The following is a 22890-nucleotide window of genomic DNA, read 5'->3' as shown; positions in this document are numbered from 1 at the left end:
ATTATATGTAAATATCAACATTTATTTTTGCTTATTTATATTTCCAGAAAATCATTTTTGTTAATTATAACTGCAAAGAAAAAAAAAACTTGATCATTGACTATTTCAAGAAAATTGGGCAAAATATGGAGTTTAAATGAAAAGATTGTACTGTGTGTGCTTTTTGTCCTGAAAGACTTTTAATCAAAACACCACTCTACGTTTAAAACATCAGAAGAGAAAAGTGAAGCCATCAAAAATGCTATTTTTGATTTAAAAAAAATCTTGGCTTCAAATTCAATAAGGCATGGAGGCTCTGTGTTTAGACTTTCTCAAAGTTAAAATCTTAAGAAACTTTCTTTTAATATTGTTTACAACTTGACAAAGCAATTTTTTTTTTTTTTTTTACATAGGCATCACCACTTATCCAGAAGATCAAGTGACTTTGTATTGCTTAGCAAGACCTTTGCTGGCTAACTCTCCAGTTATTTATTTAAAACTTGGCTATATAGTGTAACCATATCTAAAATTTGCACCTTGTAACATTTCTCCAAATATTGACCACCTGGAAACCATTAAGAGATATGTGATAAACTGAACAGTTTCCCTGGGCATGGGTTCATCGAAGTTCCTAGGTCTAGCAACCGAATTTGTAAAGCAAAATTATTAAACACCTTGGCAATAACAAAACGGGGCACTTTTATAATCTTCATGTCAAGTCTAATACATGGATATGTTTATTGATCAGGCGTAGCTCTTCGTATGACTTTCGTTAATACTTTTTCATGCTTAGAGCAATTGTTGATGAGATGACACGGCATATTTTAAAAATACCTGATGCTTCCTGAAAGTGCACAAAACTACATAGCCAGTTTCTGTGTATTTGCTTATTTCCCAAACATGTTGGGGAAAACTAGCTCCCCATAAAAAGGGGAGTGTCCCACTGAATAGCAATTGTCTGATATGACGGGTTCTAGCCACATTGATCAAACCTCATTGCTTTCTGGACGTCTCTGGCACAAGTGCCAGGGAGCTGCTTTTGCTATGGATTTAGTTTTGCTTATATACGGAAAAGACAAACAAACATGCAAAGAGTAAAAAATATTGCGAAAATAGCGCATAAAAGTTGCCCAATTAAAAGATACACACGACCTCATTTCATAAATCGGAGGTATTATAATCTAAGTAGTATATAAAAAGTTCTATGAAAACGTGACTACCCCCACCTCCAAAAGCCTTTGCTTAACATACAAAAAGTGTGCATACACTAACACACGTTTTGCCTTATATATATATATATATATATATATATATATATACACACACACACACACATAGGGAAGAGATTTGAAGCATCAGAGTTCTATTTAAAAAAGAATATTTCTTAAAAATAAAGTTGCAAAACTACTTTTTATTCTAACATTTGCACATTAATGAAATACAAGTCAATTTTTATTTTTTGTCTTAAACTTAAAATATAGCAAAATCAATTCAAGGCCTTTGTTACTATTGAATCTGTTAGAAATCTCCATGCACAATTTGACACTTAGGCTTTCAGAGTTGTAAAAGACGTTCAATTTCTCTCACGCAACAATTAATTTAAAATAAATTATGAAAACAACAAAAAGACTTGACAGGAAAGAGGAGTGTATTTACCTGTTTTAATTGGGTGATGGTTTTCTCCAACGGATCAGGTATTCCCTCACATAGTTTTGGAATGCTTTCTGGATCAAGGGGTTTGTAGGCCTCTCTGCTATTAGAATCTTCCTTGACATTATTGAAGGGCTGACTACCAGTCAATCCAGACTCCATTTTAATCGCATCATTTTCTGCTGCACTAATCGGTATGTGAGTTACTGCAGTGACCGTTCCCATGTACCCAGAACTACTACTAGATGACCTGTCTTGAGATAGGAGGCCTGCTGTAATAGTGGTAGTAGCTGAGTTAACATTGGGATCAGAGGCATGGCCATTATTGTTAGAGGTAGATGCCGAGGTAGTAGTAGTAGTAGTAATTGAAATAGTAGTAGTAATAATTGGAGTACTACCAGCAGTCATAGCTGTAGTAGTAGTAGTAATTGTATTATTAATAGGAGGTGGAGTAAGGGAAGGAGGGTTAGGGGGTGATGGTTTGGGAGTAGCTGGTGCAGTTGGAGACGTAGTAGGAGTGGGAAGAGAAACAGGAGTAGTTGTAGTTGTGGTAGTAGTTGGGATTATGGGAGTAGCAGGATGAGTGACATTTTGCTGCTTAAGAAGTTCTTTTACTGTTGATGAGGAAGACTTTTTCCTAAAAAAATAAATTAAAAAATAATTAACAAATTTGCATTTCATGAAAAAAAAAGCTGCAAGAAATAAATGAATTTAATTTAATTACGATTTTAAAAAAGTGTTTTCATTGTACACTGCAATAAAAGTTGATTATTAGTCAGGTTTTATTTTGTTGCTTAGTTTAAAATCTGACCAGTGTTTTTATATTTTTGGTGAAAAAAAGTTTTGTAAATTTAAGAAAATTAAAATTGTTAATTATAAATTAATTCACAACTTCTTTTTAAAATAGATTTTTGAGATGCCTGAAAAAAGTTATGAGGTCATCCATTTTCAAGTAAACATTTGATTCATTTTTTTTTTTTTTAGTCTCTTTTTTACACAATTCGCTTCTTCCAACTACTCATCTGCCCTTTTAATTACACTGTTTGCCTTTTGTGTCATCCAGGATGCATGATGACAAGCAAGATCCAGAGTCTGGAGCATTTTTAAATAAATGTCACAATAATGAATGTCATCTACTCTGCACACATAAGCAAAGAAAATGTAGACTTTCAGTAGTATACAGATAGATAAATTGAACAGTCATAAATTCCAAAACGACCACCTTTTACAAAGAATTAAAACAGTTTTACTTGTTATATATTTTTGGATAATCACAAAAGGAAAGTAATTTGTAAAATTTGGACTTGTTAAATATATATCTTAAGAACATCTTTAACCAGTTTTTAGATTGAATGAAAATTAAGAAACCTCAGTAATGACTGGCATCTCAGTTTTGAACATTGTGAGTGGGTGGGGTGATGTGCTTGCTACATCTAACTACATTGAGGAGTCATGAAATGATGAAATACTGATAAGAATCTTATTAAGAACAAATCAAGTTACATTCCTCAACGTTTATTTCAAGACTTTCTTGGGATGATTAAATTGAAAAATATCATTTTCGTTATTGAAATAAAGAGGAAACATGGAGGAATATAACAGGATTCACACCTAATCTAAAGGAAACCATCATTATGGAGTATGAAACGTTTTAGGCAACAAGATGAGTAATGTGGGCACATAAACTTCTTCCCCCATATAGTATACAACTAGTCATCCCAAACATTGATCTTGATGATGAATGCTGGTAGAGGTTTAAACCTTTAAGTGAACCTAACAAGTATCTCATGCAGTCAAAGTAAATTTTATTGATCACAAACAGGCAAATAAATCACGCAGACAAAAATAAATGTTTATGAAAACATTTAGCTCTAACGGCAAAAAAAAGTAACCATGTTTAAGGAACGGTCTCTACCAAATTTCGATTTGGTTTTTAGCTGGTAAACATAGCTAAGGAGTCAAAATTGAACTTAGCAAGCATAAGTCAACTGAAGTGCTCTTGTACACATCTGGAAATATACATTTATTACATGTTAAAATTTTAATGCTTTACAGCTGGAGCACTATTTTGACTCCAATTTTAGCTGATGGCACCCAAATTATGTTGTTTTTTTTTTAAACTTTTGAAATCACTATTTAAGTACTTCATAAAAATCAACTAGTGGAGATACCTGGTATTGCCCAGATGGAGAGGAAATTTGTTTGGACACAGCTGCTAACTCGAAAATAAAAGAACGAATAAAAACAAGAAAATGTAATCAGGCAGAAAAAGAAACAGTCTAAAACAAATGAAAATAATTCAGTTTTAAACAAAATAACAGACTGTTAAGACAATCATTACAACTAACAGAAATACAGTCTCACTTTCATCACTCACCATTAGCAAATTATCTGAAATACAGGATAAGCTTAATTTGAAAAACAAATTCAAAATGTGACATGGTGGAATGCTATATATAAGAAATTTCGAACAATGAAAAGCTCTTGTAATGTATGCTGTTAAGATTCCTACCTTAACTTACCAATGGGGACTAGTTCAAAAAAGTGTCCAATTACAGAGTCCATTTGAGAAAAAAAAAAAAAATCCAAAGAAGGAAGTTCAACCATATCAATGATAATACCTACAATTTTAGCTTTGAGATTATTTCTTTCAAAATCTGTCCAATCTAATTCTCATATTTCTGACTTTAGTAGAATCCTTACCACTGTTGAATAATTCAATGGGAAAAAAATTTTCATTCTATCTAAATGATAAAAACCTGTGCCTAGATTCAAATCCTAGAGCAAAGATTAAAATTTAAAAAGAATGACATGGAAAACAATATTAAGAATTGAATTCTACATCTATTTTCTACTGATGATAATGAAGCAGAATCGGCAGGATACACTTCTTCAAGCTCTGTTGAAGGTCAAAATCAAAATGAAAGTAAAACTATCTCTTTCAAGCCTGTTTGATGAATTACCTTCGAATATACCTACAGTAAAAAATCAAAACTTAGAGCAGGTTAAACCTGGAGACTACAACTACAACAGAAATACAAGAATCACAATCTAAACTCAAAAGGAGTAAATTCCTTTCTGGTTAAGTGCACAAAAGAATTTGATCATTGTGTAGCTTTGCAACTAATCGCAAGAGGTGATGATCCATTTCAGTAGTGGAACAAGACACAGGAGACCTTATCAATGCTGAGTAAACTGGCTTCAAAATATTTAAGTGCACCACCTTCATCCGTGGAGAGTGAGCAGCTCTATTACAGGTGGTAATGTGTATGAACCTATGAGGAACAGACTGTGTCTTGAGAATAGAAAAACTAATGTTTCTACATTACAACTTAAAAGTATTCAACTTTAAATATTGAGGAGATGATGAGAGCAGAGGAGGCAGGCAGCAAGAATAGAAGAGAAAGTGTTACATATAGGGGTTTCATTAAAAGAGTGAGTCTTATATATGATGTTGTAAGACTCAGAGAGCGAGATGTTGTTGTAAGAGACTTAGAGAGATTGATGTAGTTCATTTTATTGTAAGAGACTGCTCATGTTATTACGATTCCTATATTTTAAATGTTCATTCCTTAGACTAATAGATGTGTTGCTATGTGAAGCTCTTGGAGTGAAGAGACAGTGTTCACTGTTCAGACATTGTGTAGACATGAGATGTCGAGACGTTTATGAAAAGACATTTTATAACACAGATATATAATACAATTTTCACTTTACCTTTTTGTAAGAATCATAAGACAAGACGAACTTTACAAAACACATGATGAATTTATTTCTTCACGACCGGCCGTGATTTCCATCATCAAGAATTCAACTTCACATTTTAGTTTCAAAGTGACGTCTCGCTTCCTAGACGACTGACTGTCTCTCTCCGAGTTTCTCCCCGACTGACCAACTCTGAAGTATTTTCTCTATTCCTAGAACTTTCTATTTTCCGTGACGTCATACACATGTTAAAACATGTGCTTTCTTTCACGTGTTCTGGACATACGTGTCCAAAACTTTTCCTATTTCTACAAAAGGAATTTTAACCTATACTCAGTAACCTATTTTTCCAATATGTTAAAAACAATCTTTATAAGCTGCATTCTTTCAATTTAAAATTTCATAACAAACTTGACAGTTCACATTCTTTTCTTGAAATATTTTATCTATATTCTAAACAAATGTTTGTTTTACATTTTTAAATTCTCACACGTAATCTATTTCTAAACCTAAATTACGAGGTTCGAATTTCGTCTATTGCTATTTCATTTTCATTTTAACTAAACTATTTTTATACTTACATGAAAAGGGGACAGCCCTTATCATGTAACAAAAGTAGAGCAGCAGCAGAACTTCAGCTTATAGTTATTCACTTAAAGAATAGTAGTTGGTTTGTAATTTCTTTTTCTAACTGTTTAATCATTCATTTAATTGGAAATTGTACTTTTTATTTTATTTAATAAAGGCAAAAAGCCATAATAGTGGCCAGGCACTCAACTAATAAGTTAAAATAGCAGTTATTATATATATATATATATATATATATATATATATATATAAAAAAATTTATCTTAGTTTTGAATTCATGCAACATGTACAATGCCCTGTATGACCTCTTCTTCACACCAGGCATGCGCAAGGGCTTTGTAGAAACTCAGCTGTACCGAAGACAATTTCAGCTGAATTGTTGGAAGGTTTCAGTGTCACTTGACCATGGAAAAAGCTACCAGAAATCATGGTCAACTTGCATCAAAAACAGTTCTAATATGCACTGAATACATTTTTGGACGATTACCCCCTCCCTATCACCTGACTTTAGCGATTAATATTTGAGCAAATCACTCAAATTTACATTTAAAATATAAATATCCTTAACATTTCAGTTTAAATTAAATCATAGTTTTAGAAAAACACAATACATATAACATGCCACAACTAATTTACTCGTGAACAATTTTCTTTTCTGGAGGATGAATTTTTAATTAACTGAACAATGGTTCAGGAATTAACTGGACATCATTCACAAAACGTCTAACCTCAGCACAAGAAAATGAAAACTACAAAATAAAATGTTTCTGATTACTTGGAAAAACGTTGTTATGAGGAGGAGTCCTAGTATAGGGATTTACAAATTAAAAGCTTAGTATGCTTTTTTTTTTTTTAGCATTTTCCTGTCATGCATAGTAGTAAGATGTGAAAATTCAGATCCAAAAAGGGGGGGGGGGAAGAAAGCACAGGCACATACAAAAAATTCAAAATTTTTTTTGATACCTCTCCATCCAACTGTCTCTTTCATAAACGATTTAACATAAGAGAAAAAAGTTATTCGCAGTTAGTATTTTCTTGCAGACATTTTTCTGGACCAGTAAACATAAACGAAGTAATTTATTTTGACCCCCACCCCCTTCTCTCCAATTTGCTCCCTGATGATTAAAAGGGAATTTTTTTTGTGCATTAGATTTATTGTTCACTTTCATTTATTTTTTTTTAAATATCAAAGTTACAAAGCCGTTTTATTTTCCTTTCTCGTCCTAATCAAGTGAAGCATGCATGGTCCCCCGAGAATGCACAGTAAATGAGGCATAAAAAAAAAAAAAGTATGACTAAGTTCAGCATCTACCCCCCCCATATATAAATTTGAGTTCTGCACCATGCAAAAAAAAAAAAAAAAAAAAGATTACCCCCCCCCTCCTCCTCCCATTTTAGCCCCCAAAAGTCTCCAAGGCTTTAACATTTAAATTTGGGTTCAGCACCATGCAAAACTGCTAAATAGACATACACAGAAAACTTTGGACAAATATGGTAAAATAGTTGCCAAAATGGAGTGTTTTTATTAGCCCTAAAAGAGCCCCTGGGGCACACCCACGAGTTATCGCAAAGTATAGACAAACAAAATTATATAGAAATCAGTTACAACTTTTCAGAAAGTTTTATAAAAATCGAAGACATCATTTTTTTTTAATAAGCACAAAATTGTAAATTTTAGCCATTTGAACCCAAAAGGCACAAAACAGTATTCGTAGAAAACAGACAAGACTGTGCCGCTAAAGAATGTGAGGATTTCAAACCACAAAAATAAAGCATAGTTTCCATTCGAATCATTTAATTTTTGCTATTGTGACAATCTAAAGCTACATTAACATTATTCCATTCAGGTAGAATAATCAATTCAGATCATACCTTAATAAATCTTTATTTGCAGGTTTCCGAGGTTTCTTAAATTCTTTATCACCTGATGATTTTTTCCGTCTTTCTTTATTTATTCCATCTTTTAACTTTTTTATCTGAAATGAAAAAAAAATTTTCTAATAAAATTAAGAGAAATGGTGTTTTATTTGGAAAGGTGGGGGTGGGGGATGTAAATAACAAAAAGCTTTCTACATTTTTTTTTCTAATCAATCTCTAGAGAATCAAAATTAAAAAAGCAAAACTAAAAAGAATTTTTTTAATTAAAAAAAAAGAAAAAAAAAAAAAATTTGTAAAATTGACTATTTTGTATTATTTTTTCTTTGGCGGAAACATGTTACCCAAGGTAAATGCGAACAAGTTACATGTATTGTAACAGTAATTACAAGTTACATGTATTGTAACAGTAATTACAAGTTACATGTATTGTAACAGTAATTACAAGTTACATGTATTGTAACAGTAATTACATGTATTGTAACAGTAATTACAATAAAATTTAAAGTAATTCAGTATTTGTTCTACTTGAATGCTTGAAGATAAAGTCAGAATGCACACTTTCAGTTGGCTTCTTATATCAGAATGTAGCCAATCAGAATCAATCTCTCCGAAACCAGCTACCTGTTCCTAAAAAATATACAAAGATTAGCAGTTAAGCTTTCCACATAAGTCAGCGAGAAAGCCAAGTTGCCTAACGAATCCTTGTCACTCTGAACAATATAACATTGCGCAATTGAAACCTGTCATGGCTAATGGTATCAGCAACGTGTGCATCTAAATACAGATGGCGATAACTAAAGTATCGCCATCTACAGATTTATTTATTAATATGAAGCCTGCTAATCTACTTATTCCAACCTCTCTACATTTTTTTCTTGACATTTTAACCCAATACTTTCTTAGTCATTTTTACTTGTACAGTTAATAACTTCCTTCCTTAAACTCCTATCTTTTACTTGTTCAGCAAAAATGTGAAAGAAAATTGATCAATTATGCTAAAGAAAGAGCTATAAATTATATTTTGATTAAGAATGGGAGATTTCATCAATAATAGAAGTATGGCAGAGTGGAACATTTGCTGATCCTCATCCAATGTTGAATAAAGTTGTGTTTCCTTGCCAGTTCTAAAATATACAACCTTCACTCTGAATTCCTAAAATGGTTATGTAAACTAAATATTGAATACTTACTTTTGGAATTTTCTTTTTCATTTCACCATCCGATTCTGTATCGGAAACTATAACTCTCTGAAAGTAAAATAATTAGAATTTGTTAGTTTCCAAACTGCAAAAATCTAATTATAACATATCCAACAAAAAAGATTATTTTTATGTTTAAATCTTAATGTGGGCATAGATCTTTGTGAAACAAGGACACTTAATTTTTATAAAACATTCAGTTACCAAATTCTGATTGAACAAAGTTTTTTTTTTTTTTTTTGCAAAGGAGTCACCACTTATCAACGCCTGGAGGCCACTCGAGGATAAGAGTTAATCAATGTACAGTAGTCAATGGGACAATATCATAGTAATCGTTATTAGTGAAAATTTGGTAAATTAGATTATTTAAGGGAACGGCTCATCAAGAAATTGTTTACAACCTGAAGACAACCAAATTGTAAATTGAAAGCAAGTAAACAGGACAGATCCATAGGTGTGCAGTTCTAAGAAAAAAAGCCTTATTCATGGAATCTACGTTTAAGTTTAGGCACACATAAAGAGTGGGGTAAACTATTGATAGTGATTTAAGCTAACAAGTGTTTTTTGTGAAAGTTTGACAAGGGGGGTGGGGCATAAACTGAAGCTCAGACAAGCACCTGCCATGAAAATAGCCATAAAACAGACAGGCTCACAACAGCTTTTCTGTGATAAAGATGTTGCAGAGAAGAGAAAAGGACATCCCCTACAAAGTCTGCCCAGATATGGCAAGAGTACTCAATCCTTGGACGTATCTGGCTCTTATATAGATAGAGAATTGCATCAGCAGTGAGATATCTTCTGGAGCGGTAGAACGATACCACCATTTTTCCAGTGCACTTGACAACAGATTTGATGTAATTGTTCCATTTCAGATCAGGAGTAAAGGTCAGACCCAGAAGCTTGTCTAAACATGGAGCTTTCATAAGACGAAGACTACTTGATGATGTAATGATAGAAGCTTGGTTTTAGATATATTAAAAGTAACCAGCCACTTTTCCAAGATCAGAAGAGAGAGGATCAGAGAGAACTTGGTCATTTACTGCCTTTGAAGTGTTAGCATAGATGGTAGTGTCGTTAGTATAAATATCTATGAATGATCTAGGATGTGATTTGGGAGATCATTGATATAGATTAGGAAGAGAGTTGGGCCCAGCATTAATACTGTGAGCTTCTGATTTCTGCCCATCAACCACTACTCTTATGAACCTATTAGAGAGAAATGATTTAATAATTGAGAAGGCATTTCCAGCTATACTATAGCTGGAGATTTTGTGGAATAGACCTTTATGGTATACCCTATCAAAAGCCTTTGATATGTCAAGAGCAATTGCCCTAGAAAGGTAGCTTCCGTCGAGAGATTTGCTAATCCTATGAGATATAATTGTAAGCATAATGCTGTAGATCTAGCAGAACAGAAACCATATTGCGTGTCACTAAGAAGGTTATTTTTGCTGAAATGGTTGATTACTTCACTAACAGATTCCAGCAACTTACTCATGACGCACAGGAGACTTATTGGCCTGTACTGAGAAGGCGATGACCGATCACCTGAATTCTTAAATACAGGGCATATTGATAAGATTTTCCAGGGTGATGGGAAGCAATTCTCGTTAAGAAAACGCTTAAACAGCTTTATAAGCATGGAAACTAGTTCTGGTTGAAGCTTTTTCAGCTCTATAATTGGAATGCTGTCAGGGCCAGTTGCTTTACTGGAATTGAGGTTTCTGATTAGCTTGGCAACATCACACACATATTTGTATGCAGCATAGTGTTTTCAGATACAAGAGGAGGGGGAGGCTTAATCGCATAGGGTAAAATTAGCTGCAAAATTCTTGGCTTTGTCCGATATTGAACAAAGTTTGTTGGAAATGAGAAAACTTGCAATCTTTACTGCTATTTGTTCAGAAGCTTTCAGATAGTAGAAATGAAAATGCCAACTGAACATGTGAAAAAAAATTACAAATGTAATGTCTTGTAAACAAAACAATTATTAAATAAAACCAACCTAAATATTACAGAGAAAAAGGCTAGTGAACTGAAGAATCATGTGACATGACGTAGCTGCATCTAGGCAAAGATGAGAACTCTTTGGCTCAAAATGGATAATTTTAGCTCTAGCATTGAGCAGGTTTTATATTTTGGAGTTAATTCTGTTTATCGATAGAAAACGGTAAAGTTATTTTTTTAAATTTATTTAATTTTGTGACCAAATGTTAAAATAGAAATTTAATGTTATTTTTAAAATTGTATTTTTTTTTACTATATGAAAATTTTTCAAAGTCAATTCTTTAAACATATAAAACTTTCCAATCAGTATTTCAAAATGTTTTAAAGGCATTTTTATAATAGATGTGAATTTTTTAAAACTAATACGCAAGTTTATACGATAAGTAAAGTAAAAGAGATGCTTTAACCTCAAGCTGAAAATTCTAGTTTATATTTTTTAGTTGATTAAAACTAATTTTTGCATTAAAATTTTTCAAGTCAATTCTGTTAAAACATTTCAGTAGTTCGAAAGATTAACTTCTTGATACAGAACTTTCATCCTTAACTTTTACACACACACTTGTTAAATTGATGTTTCCTGCAGTATTCGTGAAGTTATCTTGTGTCTAACTTATATGGATAGCAAAAGGCGTTAAAATTAATAATGGAAGTTTTTTTTTTGCTATTATTTGTGTTAATTTTATTAATTAGAGGTCTGAACATTATTTTAAAAATAGACATTAAAAATAAAGTTGACCCCCCCCCCCCCCGAAATAAGTCTCTTATCAATCAATTGGAGTTTTAATTAAATTTGCTATTTCAAAATTGTAAAGTCATTTTTTATGATATGAAAACGTATTTTATTAATTGAAAACCCTTATTCAAAAATCTGTTTAAAACTTCATGCCACAAAATATTAGAATTTTATTTTATTTAAATCTTAAAAATTGTTTAGAATTGTTTTTTTATTGTAATTTAAAAAAAAAAAAAAAAAAAAAAAGAAAGATTTTACTCCTCCATATATGTAAATATTGACTTATGTCCATTTTTCATTTACAACTTCAAGTGAAAATAGGTAATTTTTTTTCTTCAGCTTCATAAAATGTAGCAAGTTTTATGAACCTATTTTAAAAGCAGTTTTTGTTAAAGTTTATTTAAAAATGAATAAGTAACGAAAATTTCATGAAAATCTGACAATTAGTTGATTTTTGCTAGTTTTTAAACACACAAGTATGTTTACACTTTCAAAATTTAAGGCGTCGATAATGTAAATAATTTTAATCTCACATTTTCATATGAAAAAAATTTTTTTCAGCTTCTTTTAAAATGGTACAAAAGTTATTAAATTAGACTACAGTTGTATTGTGTTACATATGGAGGGGGGTGGGGTGGAGTAAATCTGTGATGGTCCCTAACACATAATTGCAATTGTTTGATTGTTTTTGTTTTGTTTTTATTTGAATATGTAAAAATTGTTTTCAAATTATTGACAATAAAAATAAACAAATTTTTATCTTTGGAATCCATGATAAACAACAATTTTTTTAATACAAGGACAAAATACAAATTTTCTCTTTGAATTCTTATTTTTCTTTTTTTAAATTCATATTAAAGTTAGTATAAGCTGTTCTCATTATTTTCCTCTTAATATATTGAAAACCTTTTCTTTTTTTTCCAAAAGCTTGCTGGTCTGAGTGCTCAACAGCTCTTCTTTACTTTGCCTATTTTACATGACATTTCTCAGTAGTGGCTATATCCCCATTACTAACATCCAAATGTACAAAAGCAACCCAAGGAGAACTTCCCCTGAGCTATGTTCATATTCCCTTCTATCTCCTCTGGGATCTTCCGGCCACTCGGTTGTATCAGTTAGATAAAAATGAAATGTAATAAGTCTTCAGACGTACCTCTCCACCGTACTGTATATCGATACCCTACAGCTGACTGGGATAGCTTCTGTACATTTATATCTGATCTACCTTTGCATTCCATGTTTAAAAAGGATGTGTCCTCTATAGTATCAGACCTGACCGAATGGTTAATTGTAGGCATAGACCGATTCATAACATCCAAAAAATTCCAACAAAAATCTAACGGCCAGCCATGGTTCTCCCCTGAATGAGTTGTAGCCATTGCGCACAGAAATAATTTTCTCCATAGCTACGAACGTAATAGATGTACTGAGACTAAAGCTGCTTTCAGGACTGCCAGCAACCACTGTAAAAGAGTAATAAAAAATGCAAGAGAGCTATATGCTCAGTCCGTTAAATCCAAAGTAGCTGGACAACGGCTAGGTTCCCACCAGTTTTGGCAAATAACAAATAGGATCCTGAACAGAAGTGTGCATTCTATCCCAACCATCATCAATGGACCCGAGGTCATCTCATCAACATCAGACAAGGCCAAACTATTTACCAAGAACTTTGCAGCTAATTCTACCCTATGTGACGAAGGCCATCACCTCCCCATATTTCCTCCTATAATAGACAACACTATGCAACATACAAATATCTGTGCATGAGATCACCAAGCTAATCAAGAACCTTGATTCCAGTAAAGCAACTGGCCCTGACAGCATTCCAATTATAGTGTTGAAAAAGCTTCAACCAGAACTTGCCTCCATACTTACAAAACGGTTTAAGCATTGTCTTAAGGAGAAGTGCTTCCCCACACTCTGGAAAACCTCATCAGTATGCCCTGTATTTAAGAATTCAGATGATAAGTCATCTCTCTAACTGCAGACCAATAAGTCTCCTGTGTGTCATGAATAAGTTGCTGGAATGTCAACCACCTCAGCAGAAATAACTTTCTTAGTGACATGCAATATGGTTTCCATTCTGCTAGAACTACAGCAGATGTGCTAACGGTTATATCTCTTAGAATTAGTGAATCTCAACAAAGGCTTACTTTCTAGGGCAATTGCTCTTGACATATCAAAGGCCTTTGATACGGTATAGCATAAGGGTCTACTTCACAAGATTTCCAGCTACGGTATAACTGGAAATGTTTTCTCAATCATTAAATCATTTCTCTCTGATAGGCTCATAAGAGTAGTGGTTGATGGACAGAAATCAGAGGCCCACAGTATTAATGCTGGAGTCCTTCAGGGGTCCATCCTGCGCCCAACTCTCTTCCTGATCTACATCAATGATCTCCCAAAACACTGAAATCATTCGTTGACATCTATGCTGATGACACTATCATCTACGGCAACACATCAAAGGCTGTAAATGACAAAGCTCTCTCTGATTCTCTCTCCTCTGATCTTGAGCGTGTGATACAGTGGGGGAGAGGTGGCTGGTTACTTTTAATGCATCTAAAACTAAGCTCCTATCTTTACCTCATCAACGCTCTGACCCCATCTGACATCAATTGAAATGGATGGCTCTCATCTAGGCTTCATGTTTTGATAAGTTTCTGGGATTGACCTTTACTCCTGACCTGAAATGGAACACGTACATCAAGTCTGTTGCCAAGGTTGCTGGAAAAATGGTAGGATCCTTCTACCGCTCAAGAAGATATCTCACTGCTGATGAAATTCTCTAGCTATATAAAATGCCAAGTACGTCCAAGGATGGAGTACTGCTGCCACATCTGGCCAGGAGCTGCTAAAAACAGCATATACTGCCTTGACAGAGTACAAAACAGATTTTGTGGCTTAGTGGGGGACGCCCTTTTCACCTCTCTCCCACAGAAGAGACGTTGCGAGCCTGTTTTTGTTTTATTGTTATTTCCATGGCAAGTGCTTATCTGAGCTCTAATCTCTGCCCCCCCCCACCGCCCATCTTTTGCAAAAAAACAGTCTAGCTGAAACCACTATCAATAATTTTCCCCATTCTTTATCTGTAACTAAATCAAAACAGATTCCATGAAGAATGCTTCTTTCTTAGAAGTGCATGCCTGTAGAACTCTCTTCCGTTTGGCTGTTTCCCATCTGACTACAACTTGGATGTCTTCAAGTCCAACATAAACAAATTCCTGATAAACTGCCCCCTTAAGCAAGACACTTTATCAAATTTCCATTACTAACATTTACTACAATATGTACACACAATAACCCTTATCCTCGAGTGACTTCCGGGCCTTGAGAAGTGGTGACTCCCATGTAAAAAAAAAAAAAAAAAAAAAAAAATTTAGTTATGCTTTAGTCATTTTTGTTCACTTCAACAGCTAACACATTGAATCTTAGTAGGATTGATAGCACAGCAGAGGGATAGATTTTTCATTCAATAGTATTTATTTACTCCCTATAGAGATTGGATTCCTGGTTAGGCGAGGTTTTGTAAAATAAGCACAAAAATGCCAGTGCAGCCAAAAATTTCCGATGTTTCAACAGCAAAGTATCACATGATCAGTGCACTAGAAGATGTTTCACTCGACCGCCGGTCGAGTGTGAGGGAAAATTTACTCGCCCCAAAATATTTTTACTTGTCTGACTTTATATCTTTGTTTCAGTCAATAATAGTAAATAATTTTACAACAATTCAAGAAATTACCGTGTATAATCTAACAAGAAAATATTTGTTTAACTCTTGTAAATCAACTATTTTATTACTACAAACATTTCAGTAAATATTCAACAAAACGTTAAAATACAACACCAGTTTCTTTATATAGCATCATTCATATTATTGTTCCATAGAAATAAGAATCATTTCTTTGGATACTTGACGGAACGATGCGTTTTTTCCTCTTTCAAATGTTCGTCTTTACTTTTGTACGGATGGAGTGTATGTAGTTGTAGTGTCGAAGAATTTTTTTTCCAAATGAATTTCAAAATCAAAGAGCTAAATGAAGGTGACATTTTGACTACACACCGAATGTGTAAATTTGACCTCCTGTTGACATTTAGCGTGACCACTCTTTTCAATACGATATTCCAACGTAGAGATGAAAGAATTCACAAATAATGAGACATAGGTCATTCAAGTCACTGAATATTTGAGGGTCGTAAAATAAATTTATTTAAAGAAATTTTATCGACTGGCGGGCGAGTGATTTACAACTTTTAGTCACCCCAAGAAATTTTCAATCGACTGTGGCGACTGGTCGTGTAAAGTCTCAAAGGCTGCTTGTGAATAAAAAACTACCCAACAAACCAAGTGCAAGAGATACAAATAATTGTACTTAAAAATGGACAGAACTATAAAAAGTACCTCTTGGTGTGGAATGTTAGATAGTAGGTAAATATTAGGCATCTGGTAGGATACCCCATCATTAGCCAAGACAAAATAAAAAGTGTAAAAATATCTTCTAACCTACTGTGCATTTATCAAAGTTACATATAAGATGGACGGACATATTTGTCTAATAGTTTTTAATATAAAAATAAAATAATGGTTTCTCGAATCAAAAATACGGTCAAAATGAAAAAGCAGTTTTGTGTGAAAGTTACTTTTTATTTGATTGATGAAAGGATTCAATGTACACACATCAAAGTTACATCAAGGCATTAAACATGCACACAGGCAAGATCTTTCCCAATCAGTTTTGAGATTCAAAACATGCATAAGTTCAGTTAAAAAGAAAAAATGCCCATAGAATGAATGATTAAATTTGACAAAAGAATACAATTAAAACACATTTATTGTAAAAAAAAAAAAAAAAAAAAAAATAAAAAATAAAAAAATACCTTCGATTTTTTTTTCTTTTTGATAGGCGAATTTACAAAGTCATCACTGGAATCATCGGAAACATCTCTGAAATCCAATACACCAGAGTTGATATAAAATCCACCAAGTTTGGTGGTGAGACAGGCAGGAACCAGTTCATCATACTGCAGAAAAATAGTTTAAATTAAATAGTAAGAATAATCCTCTAAAAGTGTTTGAATTAAAATGGTCCAAATTATGATCGTCATCTTTTTTTTAAGTCAGATTTTGTAAAGAGTAAATATGTAAATGCTTAAAAGACCCCCCCCCTACAAGAGAAAATTAAAGTTATTGTATTTATGGATGTGTTCATGTGTATACATACATATAGACCAATTATTAAGCAGTTAGAATTAAAGAATAAGATAACAGAATAATGGAATGCACCAGTGTTCTGAAGATTTTTAATTACGTAAGCAACTGATAATGTAGAATGGAGACAGGATATAGTTGCTACTTCGTTTCAAAGACAATTTTGGGAGGCAGAAATAAAAAAATGTAATGTTATTTCGTAATAATTAAAAAAATATGTCTTACTGAAACAGGTTGAAGGAATTGGTATTGTCCAGTCGAAAAAAATTTGTCTAGAATGTGTTCAGTTATTTTCTCATGTCTAATTTTCAGGGATAGAAAGAAATAAACATTTTATTACAGACTTTGGTATTGTTGTCTGACCACAAAAGGACAGACTAGGCACTAAAATGAGGAAATGTTAATACTGTAGTAAACATACAGAAGCTAGTGTCTGACTATGCTGTCGTTGCTCAGAGAAGCAGAATGTTCAAGTCTCAGGTATTGACCAGCATGATGCCACTATGAGCACAGGTTAATATCTGATGAGCTCTCAGAATCAAAACTTCAAGGTAGTGCATTATCATAAAGCAAGAGCAAGCAGAACAATATCCATCATGAAACTGGCTGAACATTTTAGATAAGATGGTCTTGAAAGATAGATATGGTCTTGCAAATGAGACAGAATCCAAAATCAAGCCTATTGCGGAAATAACCCAAAAGTGTCATAAAAAAATACAAAATCTTCTATCGCAAAAAACTGGAAAAATAGGTCAAACAAGTATTTTCTGGATGAATACAGATAAGGAAGGTTCTATAGATTGCCTAAAAAGGAAAGGATTATAATGGCTGGCCAACATCAGTGCTTGATGAGCAATATTTTAAGAAAATGAGTAGTCTCAGCAATGACAAGCACAAGTTTTGCCACACAAATTTGTGAGCCATCCGACATTGAGCTGTAAGGTTCTGTTACTATACAATGCAACACAATGGAGCATGTAAATCTCCCCACTGGACCATCTGTAAAAAGTGGAACATCGGACGTAATAAGTCCTGGGAATATATACTAGAAAAAAAAAAAAAAAAAAAAAAAAAAAACACTATGCAATTCCTACAACACAAAAACAGTACTATTAAACCCAATAGTGATAGGTGATAAGAAAGAAGCAACCTTAGTAAAAGTTACCGTCCCCAATGATGCTGGGTTAAACAGAGCTAAGAGGGAAAAGGATAAAATACCATGATCTTATGTGTACGACATGAAAAGAAACTGGAATCTATCATCTATATATTAATACGATAGCACGGGTGTTATTTTCGGTGTCACACTTACATCTAGGTCATTTGTTATGTACTTCCATTTCTTGTCATAAATAATTTTAACAAGAATTCTTCATAAGTTTTGGTTTTGATTATAACTGATGGCACTTAAGTCATCCACTTTTTTAATAAATAATTTTATCAAGAATTCTTCATATTTTTAGTTTCGGTTTCGATTATAGCTAATGACACTCTAATAATCTATTTTTTTTTTTAAATAGACTTTATCAAGAATTCTTCATAAGTTTTGGTTTTAGTTATAGCTGGAGGAACTAAGATATATATGTGTGTGTGTGTGTGTTTGGGATTCAGTTTCCATTCAAGCTGATGAACCTAAATCATATAGATATATTTTTTTTATTTTGGAAATTGCAACTTTATAATATATAAACGAAACTTGCAAGAATTAAAATATATTTAAGCGTAGTTTACAACCTGGCTATGCGTGGATAAATACTTTTGCAGTTTTAACGAAATAGGTACAATAATATCAGAGTGTCTCCATTTACACTGAGTATCTACAGAATGCCAACATCAATATATTACATATGAATCAGTCTTCTGTGGAATTTCCACAAGTCTGGCCAGTCCAAATAATTATAGAAGCAATCAGACTAAAATAAAATTCAAAAACTACCTGGCAAATATACCCAGTGAACCACGTGCACGAGATACAAACAATTGCACAAAGTGATTTTCTTTTTTTTTTTTTAAATTAAATTTTCACCCCAAAACAAGGCACATTGCCACTTTGGTGTAGAGGGCTACTATCAGGGGCAGCAACGACTGAGGTTAATACCTCAGCAACGACTGAGGTTAATACCTCAGTCGTTGCTGCCCCTGATAGTAGCCCTATTTGTAGGGATTTGGGCAGCAAGTTGTCAGTTCATGTTACACTTGAACTTCTGCACGTCAGTACTGTTGGGGAAGCAGGGACTTGGAATGGAATTCCAAAGTCTAGCAGTTCTGGGGAAAAACTACTGGAGTAGAAAGATCTTTTATATCTAGGGATCTCTACTGTGTGGGGGTGGGATTTAGCTGCCTGTCTGGTTTGTTGAGGGTGTTTACGTCGTGGGGGCACAAGTGCTTGCAGTTCGTCAGAACATTCACCATTAGAATACTTGTAGAATAGGCAGAGAGATGCAACATTTCGTCGATGGGACAGAGGCTGAAGCTTAGATGCCAGTTAAGGGCTTATCAGATTGGCGACTCTTTTTTGAACCTTGTCAAGGAGCGAGAGATTAGTAGCAGATGCACCAGCCCAAATATGACAGCAATACTCCATACATGGGCAAATGGTGGCCTTATAGAGGTACAAGATACTTTCGGTGTTAGTAGTTTTCTAGCACGGTAGAGAGAGCCTACCTTCTTCGCAGCGGCCCTGGCAATGCTTTCAATGTAATTGTTCCAACTCATGTTTCCTGTGAACGTTAGGCCAAGGAGTTTGAAAGATTTACTCTCAGATAAAGAGTCGTTGACCATTGCTATTGATGGTAGAGAAGGTTTCTTGTAGTTATTGAAGGAAACAAGTTTAGTCTTGGCAGCATTGAATGTGACCATCCATTTTTGTCCCCATTCCACTACAGATTGGAGGTCATCTTCTAGTGTTTCTGCCATTTCTTTAGATAGGTGTTCATTTGTTTTCCTGTCGTGCCTGTTATAGAGTGTGGTGTCATCGCATATATACCCATCTCAGAAGAAATTTTGTCAGGGAGGTCATTTATGAATATTAGGAACAATGGAGGTCCAAGGATAGACCCTTGGGGCACTTCGCATTTATATCATTGTTTAGATGTACGACCGTCAAGGACAACCTGGATTTTTCTCTTATCTAAGAAGGATTTAATTATGTTAAGTATTCTACCAGTGATACCGTATGATTTAATTTTCCCGAGGAGACCCTCATGCCATACCCCGTCAAAAGCCTTAGATACATCTAGAACTACCGCTCTGCCCTCCCCCGCTTAATCCAGTGAATGGTATATACGCTCAGAGATTACAGTTAGGATGTCTGCTGTGGAATGGGCATGTCTAAATCCATATTGTTTGTCAGTCAGAAGTTTAGCATCTGTAAGGTGCCGGACTAGAGCATGGTTAATTAAGGTTTCAAATATTTTGGCAAAAAGTGGGAGGACGCTAATGGTGCGATAATTTAATGGGTCAGTTCTTTTGCCAGAATTATTGAAAACTGGTACCACAGAAGCAGTTTTCGAACAGCCCGGAAAGCAAGATTTATTAAGGCATTTGTTGTAGTGTTTGGAGAGAACTGGAGCTACTTCGGCTGAGTACTTTTTTAATAGCACAGCTGGGATGAGATCGGGTCCACATGCTTTTGAAGTGTCAAGGTTTTTTATGATAGCATGTACCTGAGCAGGGGTGATTTTCAGATCGTCTAGCATGGTGTCTGTCCGCATCAGAAAGTCAGGTAGGGGATGGTTGAAAGGGTCCAGTGTGGAGTTTGAAGCAAACCAACTGGCAAGCATGTTAGCCTTCTCGGTTGCTGAGCAAACAACCTCGTGATTGTTGGTTAGTGGAAGAATTGCTGATTGCTCATTATTTACTACACTGTTGTAGATTTTCCAGAAGTCACGAGTTCCTAATTTTTGTGCTTCAATGCGTTTTTTAGTGGTTTCAGTAAATTCTCTCTTAGTAGTCGCTATTTCTTTCTTAACGTTACTTCTAGCTTCTTTACACTTCTGTCTGTTTGAACTGGACTTATGTCGGTTAAGTCTGCGGTATGCATGCTACCTTTGAGCAATGGCAGTTGCGCAAGTCGAAGTAAACCATTGGAAAGAGTGGGGCTTGCTATAAAATTTCCGCATGGGAACATGTGCTTCCATTGCTGTTTTGAACCATTCAGTGGTCTCATTTGCGCACTGTTCAGCAGGAAGAGAAAAAATATTTCCCCATGGGACATTCCTGAGGAGATCCCTGATGGCTTCCCAGTTAGTCGTTTTATAATATCTCATTGTTTTGAGCATTTATTGCATTTTTTTTATCCCTAATAAAATTAGTAAAATCAAAGAATATACCCACCCTTGTTTTTAATATAAAATCTAAGGAATGAATTTTAGTATATATCACCTCATATATATGTAAACCTGTGTGTGCTAGGATTTTGAAAGAAATCCTAACTAAAACATGAATGCAAATATGTAGTCAATGTTTGCGTAGGGTATTTTTTTTTTTTTTTTTTTTAGAGGCAACAAACTTGAATTTAAAATAAATCAGAAAAGTTTTATTACAGATATTTTTTTTTTTACATAGGCATCACCACATTATCAAGGCCAAGAGGTCACTCAAGGATAAGGGTTAAAGAGTGTACAGTAGAAATTGGACAATATAGTAAGCATTCGTAATGAAAATTTGGTAAATTTGATAACTTATATGGAGCGGCTCATCAAGAACTTATTACGTTAGACTTGAACACAACCATATTGTAGTCAGCTGGAAAGCAGGAAAACGGAAGACAATTCCACAGGCGTGCAGTTCTAAGAAAGAAGCTTTGTTCATGGAATCTACATTTAGGTTTAGGCACAGATAAAGATTGGGGGGAAATTATTGATAGTGTTTACAGCTAGACGAGTGTTTCTTGTGAAAGTTTGGCGAGGGGGGACCATAGATTGAAGCTCAGTTGAACACTTTCCATGAAAATAACGATACATCAGAGACAAACTCGCAACATCTCTTCTGTGAGATAGAGGTTGCAAGGAGGAGAAAAGGACATCTCCTACGAGGCTACGAAGTCTATTTTGAACTTTATCAAGGCAGGACAAGTCCTTTCTAGCAGCTCCTGCCCAGATGTGGCAACAGTATTCCATCCTTGGACGTACCTGGCTCTTATATAGATAGAGAATAGTATCAGCAGTGAGATATTTACCGGATCGATAGAAAGATCCCACCATTTTTCCAGCGGCCTTGGCAACAGATTTGATGTACGTGTTCCATTTAAGATCAGGAGTGATGGTCAAGCCCAGAAGCTTGTCAAAACTAGAGGCCTCCTGAAGACGAGAGCCATTCATTTCAATTGATCCCAGATGTGGATCAGAATGTTGATGTAAAGAGAGAAGCTTGGTTTTAGATGCATTAAAAGTAACCAGCCACTCCTTTCCCCATTGTACTACGTGCTCAAGATCAGAGGAGAGAGAATTGGAGAGAACTTGGTCGTTTACTGTCTTAGATGTGCTACCATAAATGGTAGTGTCGTCAGCATAAATGTCTACAAATGATGTAAGGATGTGATTTGGAAGATCATTAATGTAGATCAGGAAGAGAGTTGGGCCCAGGATGGACCCCTGAGGGACACCGGCATTAATACTGTGAGCTTCTGATTTTTGCCCCTCAACTACTACTCTTATGAATCTATCAGAAAGAAATGATTTAATAATTGAGAAGACTTTTCCAGCTATACCATAGCTAGCGATCTTATGAAGTAAACCTTTATGCCATACCCTATCAACGGCTTTAGATATGTCAAGAGCAATTGCCCTAGAAAGATTGCCATCGTCGAGAGATTTGCTAATCCTATGCGATATAACTGTAAGCACATCTGCTGTAGATCTAGCAGAACGGAAACCATATTGAGTGTCACTAAGAAGGTTATTTTTGTTGAGATGGTTGATTACTTCTGTATTTAACACAGA

General features: G+C 34.3%; 1 protein-coding gene across 3 annotated transcripts in view; it reads right to left on the bottom strand.

Annotated features, from left to right (window-relative positions):
• The window catches only part of LOC145268186 (uncharacterized), an 86561-nt gene that overhangs the window by 36753 nt on the left and 26918 nt on the right, over positions 1 to 22890 (bottom strand). For all 3 annotated transcript variants that reach the window (XM_080123417.1, XM_080123419.1, XM_080123418.1), the window contains exons 4-7: positions 16618 to 16761; positions 8991 to 9047; positions 7795 to 7898; positions 1636 to 2266 (exon numbers count right to left, since the gene is read on the bottom strand). In XM_080123417.1, coding sequence (XP_079979543.1) covers positions 1636 to 2266; positions 7795 to 7898; positions 8991 to 9047; positions 16618 to 16761 — 936 coding nt within the window. The remainder of the gene's footprint in view (positions 1 to 1635; positions 2267 to 7794; positions 7899 to 8990; positions 9048 to 16617; positions 16762 to 22890) is intronic.

This window comes from Euprymna scolopes, chromosome 43 (assembly GCF_053919585.1).
Source record: "Euprymna scolopes isolate OS-2025 chromosome 43, ASM5391958v1, whole genome shotgun sequence".
Taxonomy (NCBI): domain Eukaryota; kingdom Metazoa; phylum Mollusca; class Cephalopoda; order Sepiida; family Sepiolidae; genus Euprymna; species Euprymna scolopes.
This window is presented reverse-complemented; position numbering and strand designations above follow the sequence as displayed.